This window comes from Tenrec ecaudatus, chromosome 3 (genome assembly GCF_050624435.1).
Source record: "Tenrec ecaudatus isolate mTenEca1 chromosome 3, mTenEca1.hap1, whole genome shotgun sequence".
Classification (NCBI taxonomy): domain Eukaryota; kingdom Metazoa; phylum Chordata; class Mammalia; order Afrosoricida; family Tenrecidae; genus Tenrec; species Tenrec ecaudatus.
The window spans coordinates 220,207,340-220,220,151 of NC_134532.1; the positions used below are offsets into that span (position 1 = coordinate 220,207,340).

The window sequence follows — 12,812 nt, forward strand, 5'->3', positions numbered from 1 at the left end:
AGGAAGGCGCTGCGGGAGGCCCTGAACCCTCAAATGGTCCTTCTGCCCAACAACCGGTGGTGGCTCTGCTGCAGGGCAGGCTCATCCTCAGAGACTGGTGCCAAGTGACAGATGCCAGAAGCATCCTGATGGCGGCTCAGGACCCTGGAGCCTGAGGGGGTGCAATGGAAGGTTTCAATGCCAGCCCTCGTCTTTAGGAGGCCCCAAAGCTGCCATGTCCCAGGAGCTTTCGGGTGGACGGACAAATCAGGACAAAGGAGAAACAAGGAGAAGGGGCCCGAGAACTCAGCACACCCGGGACCTGGAAAGGGCAGAGGGAGCTGGCTCTGCACCTCTGGTAGACCCCCGTGGCCCGTCACCCCTGCTGCTCTCTTTGGACGCCTGGGAATAGACAAAAACTGTGAGTCCGACAACCTATGGGGCTGAGGCCGCCAATCAAGCCCACTGGAAATGGCTGGTCGGTGTGGTGTTTCTGTAAAGGCTGGACGGAGAAAGCCAAGGAGCATGTGGAGCGTGGGGTGAAGAAAGTGAGACTGTGCCCAGTCCCGATGCAAAGCCTCCGACAGGGCATGGCCTGCAGGGCACCGTGGAGACCTTCCTCTGGGCGCCGGTAAACAGGCCTATTAGGGAGACAGCTGTTCCCTTCCAGATGTTATCAGAGAAAATAACAGAGTAATTCGAGGGTTGGGTGGGGTCCTGATCCCTTTGGAGTAAACCAAATAAAAACTCCATGGCTGCTATTCTGTGCTCTATTGCATCCCCCTCAAAATATGTGTGGACTTGATTAGGCCCCAATTCTGGACTTTGTGATCTGATGTAATTATCCTTTAAAAAAACCAACCAACTCACTGCCATCGAGTTGATGCCGAACCATCATGACTCAGGGGCAGGGTAGAGATGTGCCTATGAGTCTAGGGGAGTAGAAAGCCCTGTCTCTCTCCCTGCTGCTGCAAGTGGGTTTGAAGTGCAGGCCTTGCAGATCACAGCCCAACTTGGAACCACTGCGCTACCGCGGCTCCTACAGGTTGGACATCCTCACTTCTAGGATATGGACCCTAGTGGTAACCTATAGGAGAGTCTAGAACTGCCTCTCTAGTTTCTGAGACGGCAAATCTTTCCAGGAACAGCCAGCCTCATCTCTCTCCCGAGAAGCAGCCGGTGGGGTTTGAACTGTTGGCCTTGGGGTTAGCAGTCCAACTCGTAATCCACTCCTGAAAACACCCCCACATGTGGTGTGTGTGGTCACAGCAGGAAGACCCTAGGAAACCAGACAGTATCTTGTGATCTTTCAAAGAGATGGCCACGCTTGCCTTCCAAGGTGCCTCGGAGTGGGCTCCAACCACTGACCTCCAGGTTCACAGTGAAGCCCCCTTACCCCCTGACCAAAACCCACACCAGACTCACTGCCATCAAGTTGATGCTGACTCACCGCCACCCTCCAATACCCTAGAGGGCAGGACTGTCCTCGTGGGCTTCTGAGACCGTAACTGTTTATGGGAGCAGAAAGGCCTTTCTCCTGAGGAGCTGGCTGGTGGTTTTGAACTGCCAGCCTTGCGGATCGCAGCCAGATGCTCCCCCACTGCACCAGTAGGCCTCCTGGGTGGAGCTGCTCAGGGGCTCCTAACGTAGCTGTGGTTGTTTCAACAGGGCCATGCTTCCTCTCGTTGAGTGAAGTCTGACAGGAGTCCATTCCTGCGCTAGCACGCTTCAAAGAGAGATGATTTCACTATGGTTCTTAGGAACACATTCTCCCCACTTCATTAGACCCTCTTGCATGGGATAGTCTAAGCAGCAGATTTTGATTAAAATAAAAGGGCCACTCTTATTAAAGCATAATTGAACTCTGGCCAGCCTGGGAGGTAGGGGAAACTGTTTCTGATACCTGCTGGCAGTCCCTCCCTAGAACCTGCCGAAGGTGCCCCTGAAGTGGACTTGGGGCTCAGACAGAGAGTGGGCAATGCCTGCAGCCCCTGACACCCCAGTGGGCAGCTCGCTGACATACTCCTTGAGAAGTCATGTGCAGACGGGGATGTTAACAAATTTGCCACTCTTAGCTTCCTGCTCTGAAATTTCCTCAGAGTCTCTGCTTTGTCTAAGACAATGCATTGTTGCCTAAATGTTTCTAAATCATAAGCAGTGGGAACAAATGTTTCTAAATCATAAGCAGTGTTTTCTCATGAAAACATGTGCTGAGTCAGCTGCAAGTCACACTGGTGAGTCACAGTCTGCCAGGGGCCTGCTCGGGCCTCCCTCCACCAGTGTCCTGTGCCAGCCCAGTGGTGCAGCCACTGAGTCAGCCCATCACGGAGGGGCTTCCTCTTTCCAAGGACCCTCTACTCACAGGCCCCTGTGAGTCAGGACTGTCACCTTTACATTGAGCTGCAGTCCTTGCTCTGCATCGGCAGGTGTGTCAAGTCCTCCTCACTATCATCAAGCAAGCTGTGTCATCTGCATAGCGAAAGTTGTTACCAGGCCTTCCTCCCATCCTGATGCCACACTCTTCCTCTTCTCTGATGATCTGCTCAGCGTATAGATCAAACAAGTCTGGTGAGATGACACAGCCCTGACACATGCACACCTTTCCTGACTTTAAACCCTGCAGAATTGCCTTGTTCTGTTCACACAGATGCTGCTTGATCCATGCACAAGTTCCAAATGAGCACAAGACAGTGTTCCGGAATTTCCCTTCTTCTCAAGGCGATCCACAGTTTATTAGGGGCCACGCAGTCCAATGCCTCAACAGTCCATGAAACACAAGTCAACATCTTTCTGGTACTTTGTTTCTATCCAGGATCCAACTGACATTAGCAATGAAACCTCTCATTCAGTCTCAGAGGGGACCTGAACTTCCAACCTTGGGTCTGTGGCAGAGCACCACTCAGGGAATCTCCGAAGCAGAAGCTCCTTCGTGCAGCACTGGAGTCCAGATGCTCTTACGACCGAGGGCCAGAGGGGCTGGGAGCCTGACTGGGGTGTGTCCAGTGGAGAGGCAGTGCAAGCTACCTGCCCGTCCCACGGGGACCTCGCTGGTCTCAGCCCTGAGGAGTTCCCCATGCCTGACCCCTGATCCCTGGACTAGGACTGTCTACTATCACCCCGAACCAAGCCACCCACCCCCTGCCACTGAGCTGATTCCCAGAGCCACCCTGCAGGACCGTTATGGGGGCAGCAGCCTTGTCTTCTCCGCCGGAGCATCGAGTGGGCTCCATCTGCTGACCTCAGGGCTACACCACCCCCCCCAACGCCGGCCAGCAGCTCCTTCTATCAAGGCCGTCCTCACTGACATCAGCCCAAGGCACCCCCACCTGCTGAGGGGTCACGTAGCTCGCACATGTGGGTGGTTCTTATTCCTCATTCAAGACGCAGACAGCCTCCCAACGGCACGCCAAAAGGTCCATCAAAACCCTGCCTTTTCCCTTGAGGATGAGGAGAACCCCTAGGCAGCCAGCGGGACGACATCCAGGCTGACCACACAGCAGTCGCTGTGGGTGGGTTCCAGCTCTAGCCGCCCGGCTCCCCGCAGCCCCGGTTTCTCTGCGGCACTTCAGGTTGGGTCCACCTTGGTCTGCAGGGTCCAGGGGCACAGTGAGGCCACCGCCAAGCCCGTTCCCACTTATGGCGACACCAGAAAGCGGGTCTCCAGGCTTTTCCTAAGGCGGTTTGACCCTCTAGGTCAGCAGTGGAGTGAACCGCTCCTTCTGCTTTCCATGCACTTCCTTGGTCCCAGGGGATCTGCTCTGGTCCCAGGGGGCTGCGACTGCGGGGTCACTTTTATGTCGAGAATTGTGCCCTGCGCAGGCAGCTGGGCTGTTTCCTGAGACTTCCATGGGAGATTCCCCCCACCTCCATCTTCGTCCCAGCAAGGGAAGGCTAGGGCACAGCCCCTCTCTCCCTTGGCCCCTGGGATCTCCCTGCACAGGATTACTCTGGAACCTGAACCTAAGTCCCTCCTGTTTCCTCCTGTCCGAGCCAGTCATTGCTGACCAGAACCTATTTCAGCAACGCTCTCCTTGGTTGGCTGCGATGGCAGCTTACCCACAGACTCAGACAGTGGCCCAGGGTTCTGAAGAAGGGCGGGGCCAGCTGGAGGGGGCACACAGAGGAGGCCTGGGGGACACCTGCCTGTGGGACAGCCCTCTGTGCTCAGTACAACTGCCCCTGTGGGACAGGGAGGTGGCTGGGGAGGGGTACCGTTTCCTGAGCCCCCTGTGTGAGGAGGCTTCACCACCCTTACCTGGGCACAGTGTCAGGAAGACCCGACAGGGTGGTCAGGTTGGGGATCAGTGACTGGACAGACAGAAGGACCACCATGATGGACTCGGACACACCAGGACCATGGAGGGGACAGGTTCCCATGTGTCCTTGTTCTCCATGGGCCACCAGCGCTAAGCCCACTCAAGGCAGCTCACAAGATCAACGTGCTGGGGGTGTGTCCAGGAAGCTGGGGACTGGGGCTTGTCTGTGGAATGGGGCATCTCCACCCCACAGGCACTCACCGCCTGGCAGTTGGTGGGCTTCCCGTTGAGGTCGGTGCTGGGCGGCTGCAGGTGGGCCCAGTCACGGCCCTTGTTGTAGGTGATGAGCGTCATCACCTTCCCGTCCAGCTTCTGGTTGGCCAGGAAGACGCCTTTCACCCCTCTCACCTGGGACACACGGAGGGCCAGCGCCTGAGCCGGAGCCCGCACCGGCCGGCCTGCCTGCCACAGCCAGCCCACACCCTCCCAGCCACGGGAAGCCCTGCCAAGGGCACTGCAAGCTGGAGGGGGCTGGCTGAGATGTCTGTGCCTAAGCAAGAGAGGAAGACAGCCACAGAGACACATAGAGAGAAAATAGAAGCAGAAAGAGACAGAGAGAAAGAGTCAGGGACAGAGAAATAACTTGGAAGAGACAGACAGAGACACAGAGAGACAGAATGAGGCAGAGAGACAGAGACGGTGAGAATAAAGAGAGAAAACTTGAGAGTGAAGAGCAAGCAGTGAGTGTGGGAAACCCTGGCTGGGGCCCAGGTGATGGACCCTAGGTGAGGGGGTCCCAGATGAGGGGGTTTCAAGTGAGGGAGGTCCCAGGTGAGGGAGGCCCAGGTGAGGGAGGCCCAGGAGAGGGGGTCTCAGGTGAGTGAGTCTCAGGTGAGGGGGGCCCAGGTGAGGGAGTCAGAGATGAGAGGGTTGCAGGTGAGGGGCCCCAGGTGGCTGACCTCCAGGATGTCGACTAGCACGTTCTCCTCGGCCTGCCGAGAGCTCCGCACGTGCTCCAGCACCAGGGAGTAGAGCTCTCCACGTGGGTCCGACTGGTACAGGTTGTACGTGTCCCCTTGGTGCCACTCCTGCACGGCCACGAACACCTGGCTCTCGTCCGTGCTGATGATCTGCAGGTCCTGGGGACGAGAGGATACTGGGTGACTGGTGGGGGCGGGGGGGTCTCGGACCTCAGCCCAGGGGGACAGCTGTGGCTACCATGTCAGTGCTGGCATGGAATCCCATTTGTGGCGCTCTCTCCCGACTGCCGACCCTCTGCTGTCCTAGTCCGGCGTCACGGACTGGGCGCAAACTCACAGCGACGGACATAAGGGAGCACTGCCCAGCCCTGTGCCACCCTCACAGCTGTTCTTCTGAGAGGGCCCACTGATGCAGCGCTGTGACCCTCCGCCTCACGGAGAGCCTCCAGGGCCGGTCTCTCCTGTCAGCGTGCCCAAAGGTCATGAGACAGAGAAGTTTCACTATCTTGGCTTCCAGTAAGCACTCTGGACGTACTTCTCCCAAGACAGATCTGCTTGTCCTGTCAGTTCATGGCCCTTTCAATGCCCTTCTCCTGAACCCCCATTCAACCGCACCGTGACTGTAACCCTGTGAGCTCTTGGTGGTTTTGAACTACTGATCTGGTACCTAGCAGGCCAGTGTGTAACGCTCCAGTTTGTCTTTATTCAGTGTCCACACATGTAGGAGGCGACCGGTCAGATGCACATCGGTCCTCAAAGCAGCACCCTTGCTTGTCCACACTCTAAAGAGTCCCGTGCAGCACATTTGTTCAGCGAGCGCAATGTGCCCTTTGATCTCAGGGCTGCTGCTTCCATGGCGCTGACTGTGGATCCAAGCCAGACCCAATCTCGGGCAATTTCAACCTTTCCTGCATCCATGATGACACTCCCTGTGGGTACAGTGTGAGGATTTGGGTCTTCTTTACATTGAGTCATCGTATACACACTGAAGGCTGCAGTCCTTGACCTTCATCAGCAAGTGCGTCAAGTCCTCACTGTCAGCAAGCTAGGTTGTGTTATCTGCATATCACAGGTTGTTGATAAGCCTCTGTGTTAGTCCAGGTAGACTAGAGAAACAAATTCATAGACACTCATATGTGTATAAGAAAGAGGTTTATATACAAGAGCAACTGAATATTGAGAAAATATCCCAGCCCGGTCCAGATCAAGTTCATAAGTCTGATATTAGCCCCTATGTCCGATACCAAACTATATAGTCCTTTTCGGACTCACAAAACACATGCAATGATGCGGAATGCAGGAAGGCCACAGGCCAGTGGGTAGAAAGTCTTGTGGATCCAGTGGCGCTGGAAGCATCTCAGTGCGGGCAGGGGTCTGTCTCCATGTGGCTCCTCCAGCTCCACTCTGGCTGCATCAGCGCAGCTCCATCAGGCTCATTGCCTGGAATGACTTGCATGGAGTGAGCCCAGAGAGAGTGTCTCCCGCCTCCAAGGAGGAAGACCGGAGTTCCCAGAATCCTCAGAAGGCATGCCCACACAGAGGCCTCATTGGCTATAACCTGATTGACAGGCTAGACTCCACCCCTTCACCCTTAATCCTCTCAAATTGACAAACGATTATATAATTACACACGATTATACAACTACCATGCCTTCCTCCCATCCTGATGCCACACTCTTCTTCATATCAGCCAGCTTCTCTGACGACTTGCTCAGCAGACTGAACAAGCCTGGTGAGAGGGTGCAGCCCTGACACACTCCTTTCCTGAATTGCGCCCTTGTTCTGTCCTTCCCCTCCGTTCATCACTGGGCTGGCTGTTCCTCTTGCCTCTAAGTGCGTTTGGATGGCAGAAGCCCCGCTGACTTCCGGACATTTCGCCCCAGCAGGCCAGTGGGAGACAAGCAGGACTGCCCCAGAGTTTCCACGGTGAGACGCGCTACTCCAAGGGGGTGACTGCTGGGTGATTTCCCACAGGGCAGCAGCTGCTGGCTCTGCACCACCCATTGCCGCCCAGGCTCCCTCACCTCTGCGCCACCAAGCCTCCTGAGAACACCAAGAACCAGAGCCAAACCGAGTCCATCCCAACCCCAGCGAACTGGCAGAGTGGGACTGCCCTTGGGCTTCTGAGGTGGGAGACCTTTATGGGGGCCAGCGGCCTCGCTGGGGGCCTTCACCACGGAACCAGAACAACTCAACTCCCTGGCAGCGTGTCGGTTTCTGAGACTGTCACTCTCTGTGGAGGGGCCGGGAGTGTCTAACTCCCGACCTTGGGGTGCACACCCTGGCGTAACCACCGGGCCACTAGGGCCCCTCCTCGCCTCTATTCCCTCTACAGCTGAGGGGTGCCACGGCCACAGGGTACAAGCCAAACTGGACAAAGCCGGGTTAGAACTGGTCTGTTCTGACTTCTAGGGGGTCGGGGTGTCCCCCCTTGAGGACACAGCTGAGCAAACGCACACCCCTCCATGCAGAAGGCCTCCCACCCACAGACAACCTTGGGGTTGCACTGTGGAAGCAGGGCCCAGCCCGTGGCCCAGCCTGACTATAGGCAGGGCATGGGCTCCCCACTAGCACACAGGTGGCAGGAAAACAGATACTATGTATGAACCTGGGAAATCCCTACAAGGCCTAGGATGCTACACATCTCTCTCTCTATTTCTCTCTGCAAGGGGCTGTGAGGGAAAGGTGGGAGGTGGGTCTGGGAGGTGCAGTCCCAGCTGGGTGGATTTCCAGGGTTGTCATGATGTTACTTGGGCGATTAAAGAGGAAAGTGAAAAAGAGCTGGTGGATTCAGCGGGGAGACAGGCAGGAGTTACAAATTGACCATAAAACGCTGAGATCTGATTAGGAAATTCAATTAGCCAGGTAGGTGAGCTGTAGGCGGGCACCAGGAGGTCCTGGCAAGGCTCTGGTCTTGGGGGAAGGAAGCAGAGTTCTCGGGGCTTGGCAAGCTTCTGGGGAGAGGGGGCCCCGGATGAGGATATGACCTCCACTGGGGAGCCACTGGACCCTCTGGGTGACCTGGACCCAACTGGGCATTGGCGGCCACCTCAGGGCTCTGCCATGTCACTGCCCGGCTTCCTACTCCCAGGCTAGGACTCTGGCCCTGTCTCCTGTGCCCAGTGACCCCGAGGGACATGTTCCTACCCATCTCGTAGCTCCCTCAAAATGCCCACACTTTACGTGTCCATCCACGGACTAAGCAGTGAGAGTCTTCCACAGATGAGCACAATGGCCCCCAGGTCACAGAGGCCACAACTGGTGGCCACAGGCCAGCCTCAGCTTCCTGGAGCCCACGAGTGCCCACGAGGACCAGCGGACTGGGGCTGGGAGGGACCGCCCCCCTCCTCCTGAACAGGAAAATACACTGCCCCTCTGAGGCTCCAGCCCCCGGCATAAAGACCCTCCCCCCTCACAGGAGTTATGAGACCCCAGGTCCAGCTGCTTCAGGCTTCCAGGCTGCAGTGACCAGTCCAGGGGGAGGCTTGTCCCCGCTAACTTCGGCATCCATCTCCTGGTGGCAGTTGGCATCAGGCCCTGGCGCCCACCCGCCCCCTGGCCACCCCAGGCTCTCATCTTTTCAGGGCAGGTCACCAGGCTGCCAGGCATGGGACACAGGTGGGACCGCCCTGGACACACTCCCCGAGGGTGCACTTCAGGAGGAGGGAGTGGCAGGGAGAGCAGAGACCTGGACCAGCCCAGGGTCCACTGGTAGGCAAGGGTTTGGGAAAGCTGCCCTGGGGCACCAGAGTTCTAGGAGGTAGATGGGGCAGAAGGAAGAGGGGAGAGGCCATGGGCCAACAAAAAGAAGCCAGTGGGTCTGGCCCAATCCCAACTATGTTGACACCACCACCACCCTCCTACTCAGAGGAATGCACTTCAGAGGACAGCACTGGGGCTACAGCTTGGGGAGAGGGGTGCGTCGGATTAGAGCACGCAGTAGAAATGCAAAGGGATGGAGAGGGAGGAGAGGACATCCTTGACCATGACCCTGCAGGGAGCAGCACAGTCTGGCACCATGACACTGGGGCGAGGCACTAAGAGCATGCAACAGAGCAGCAGGGGGAGCAGAGTGATGAACCCCCGGGGAATACCAAAAATAGACTTTGGAGACAGAGTGTGACACCCCATCTGACTTGACTGGAAAACACTCATAAAGGCCACCAAACAGACCTTGAACTATGTATAGACTTTTCCATTTTTGTCAGTGGCTTTCTTTTTGTTTTTGTTATTTTGCGTTTGTTTTTTACTGTTGTTGTTATTGTTTTGTTGGTTTTGACTTCCTTTGTTGTTTTATTTGGCTTTGCCTGGTTTTTGCACTTATTAATGTGTCTGCACGACTGTCCGGATAAGAGAAAAAATTCAGAGATGAAAAGAATGAGATCAATGGTTCTGGGGGGATACGGAAAAAGGGGAGATGGGAGAAAGAAAATAGGGGGGCACAACCCAGGGACAAAGGAACAACAAGTGAACTAAAATCAATGGAAGGAAGGTCGTAGGATGCCTAGTGGGGCTCTATCAAGGGCATTGTAGCAGCGAGGAATTACTAAACCCGAATGAAGGCCAAACATGATGGTGGGACAATAGGAAAGTAAAAGGAAATAGAGGAAAGAACCAGGAGGCAAAGGACATTTATAGAGGCCTAAATACAGGTATGTAATATGTAAATACATATATAATGAGAGGCGAATAGAACTATGTACTCATATCTACATGTTAAAAATTAAGGTTGCAGATGGACATTGGGTCTCTACTCAAGCACTCCCTCAACACAAGAACACTTTGTTCTAGCAATCCGGCATTCTGTGATGCTCACCTTCCCGACATGATTGCTGAAGACAAAATGGGTGCATAAGCAAATGTGGTGCAGGGAGAGGGACCAGACTTCAACCCATTGCTCCAAGATGTGAATGCAACATGCCAGCATGGAGTAGAGAACCAATGGGGAGATCTGAGGCACCAGCCCCAATCCCAACTACGTGAATGCCTGCCCCTCCCCCCAGAAGAATTTCAGAGGACAGCACTGAATCTGCAGCTCAGGGAGAGGGACATGTCTAATCAGAGCACACAGGAGTAAATGAAGGGGGAGGAAGAGAGAGTGAAGCACATCCTGGTCCACCAAGCCTTGAGGACAATATTCCCACTCAGAGCAGCCAATTCACAGTCAAGACCACATGGCCAGCCCCACTGTGAGACACGACATCCCTCACTGATCCATACCCCTACAGGGGACAACACTGGAGACTATGAGAATTCCACCTGATCTGATCCTACCACACCAAGGCAAAACACTAAGAGCATGGAACAGAACAGCAGGGGAACAGAGCAATGAAGTCCTTAGGGAATACCAAAAATAGACTTTGGGTCCAGGGCTTGGCACCTCAACAGACTGGACTGGAAAACACTCCTAAAGGCCAACAGTCCTTGAACTAACTATACAAGCTTTTCTTTCTTGTTGTTTTGTTTTGCTTTTGTCATTGGCTTATTGTTGTTTTGTTTTATTTTGTTGCTTAGTTTGCTCTGTCTTGTTTTTGTGCATGTTATTATCTCCACAATTCTGTCTAAATAAGATAGGCTGGCTGAACAATCTGGAGGAGAAAACAACAGGACCAACAGTTCTGGGGGCACATGGGAGAGGGGAAGGTGGGAGGAAAGGTAGTGATCTTAACAAACCCAGGGACAAGGGAACAACAAGTGATCCAAATTGGTGGTGAGGAGGGTGTAGGAGGCCTGGTAGGGGGCGATCAAGGGTAATGTAACCAAGAGGAATTACTGAAACCCTAATGAAGGCTGAACATGATGATCAGACAAGAGGCAAGAAAAAGGAAATAGAAGAAAGAGCTAGGATGTAAAGGGCATTTATAGAGTTCTAGATGCAGGCATATACAGATGTAAATATATTTATATACGAGGATGGGGAAATAGATCAATGGGCATATATGTATAGATTTAGTATTAAGGTTGCAGATGGACATTGGGCCTCCACTCAAGTACTCCCTCAATGCAAGAATACTATTAAATTGGCATTCCATGATGCTCACCTTCCGTATACAATTGCTGAAGACAAAGCGGGTGCATAAGCAAATGTGGTGAAGAAAGCTGATGGTGCCCGGCTATCAAAAGATATAGCATCTTAAAGGGGTCTTAAAGGTTTGAAGATAAACAAGTGGCCATCTATCTCAGAAGCAACAAAGCTCACATGGAAGAAGCATACCAGCCTGTGTGCTCACGAGATGCTGAAGGGAACAGGGATCAGGCATCATCAGAACAAAAAGCATATCATTGTGAATGAGGAGGAGTGCAGAGTGGAGACCCAAAGCCCATCTGTAGGCAACTGAACATTCCTTTATGGAAGGGCTGCGGGGAGGAGATGAGACAGTCCGGTTGCAGTGTAGCAATGATAAAACATACAACTTTCCTCTAGTTCCTAAATGCTCCCCACCACACACAATTATCATGATCCCAATTCTACCTTACAAATCTGACTAGACCACATGATGTACACTGGTACAGATAGGAACTGGGAACATAGGGAATCCAGGGCAGATGATCCCTTCAGGACCAGTGGTGAGAGTGGCGATACTAGGAGGGTGGGGTGAAAAGGGGGAACTGATTACAAGGATCTATATATAACCTCCTCCCTGGGGGACAGACAATAGAAAAGTGGGTGAAGGGAGACATCGGACAGAGCAAGATATGACAAAATAATAATTTATAAACTATAAAGGGGTCGTGAGGGGGTGGGGAGCGGGGAGGGAGGGGAAAATGAGGACCTGATGCCAGGGGCTTAAGTGGAGAGAAAATGTTTTGAGAATGATGAGGGCAATGAATGTACAAATGTGCTTCACACAATTGATGTATGTATGGATTGTGATAAGAGCTGTATGAGCTCCTAATAAAATGATTTTTAAAAATAGAAAATGTGGTGAAGAAAGCTGATGGTGCCCGGCTATCAAAAGATATAACTTCTGGCGTCTTAACGGCTTGAAGATCAACAAGCATCCATTTAGCTCAAAGGCAACAAAGGCCACATGGAGGAAGCACACCACCCTGAAGTGTCAACGGGAACCGGTGTCAGGGATCTAAGACACCGAATAAAACCATACCCAATGTGAATAAGGGGGTGGGCATGAAGTGGAGATCCAATGACCATCTGTAGATAATTGGATATCCCCTCACAGAGGGGTCACAGGAAAGAGATGAGCCAGTCAGGATGCAGTATAGCACCAATGAAACACACAACTTTCTTGTAGCTCTTTGGTGTTTCCTTCTCCCCATATCATGACCTCAATTCTACCTTACAAATTGGATTAGACTAGAGCATGCACACTGCTACAGATAAGAATACAGGATAGATAAACCCCTCTGGGCCAACAATGAGAGTAGAGATACCGGGAAGATTAGGGGAGGGTGGGGGGATAAAAGGGGAATTGATCACAAGGATCAACCTAGAACCCCTCCTAGGGGGATGAATAACAGAAATATGGGTGAGAGGAAATGGAAGATGATGTAAGATATGAAAAAAAATCTATAACTTATCAAGAGTTTGTGAGGGAGGGTGGGCAGGGCAGGGAGGGGGTAGAAATGGGGAGCTGAT

General features: G+C 53.5%; 1 protein-coding gene across 2 annotated transcripts in view; it reads right to left on the reverse strand.

Annotated features, from left to right (window-relative positions):
* The window catches only part of SORCS2 (sortilin related VPS10 domain containing receptor 2), a 179,215-nt gene that overhangs the window by 39,281 nt on the left and 127,122 nt on the right, over window positions 1–12,812 (reverse strand). For both annotated transcript variants that reach the window (XM_075544654.1, XM_075544655.1), the window contains exons 9-10: window positions 5,195–5,374; window positions 4,497–4,643 (exon numbers count right to left, since the gene is read on the reverse strand). In XM_075544654.1, the coding sequence (XP_075400769.1) occupies window positions 4,497–4,643; window positions 5,195–5,374 (327 nt within the window). The remainder of the gene's footprint in view (window positions 1–4,496; window positions 4,644–5,194; window positions 5,375–12,812) is intronic.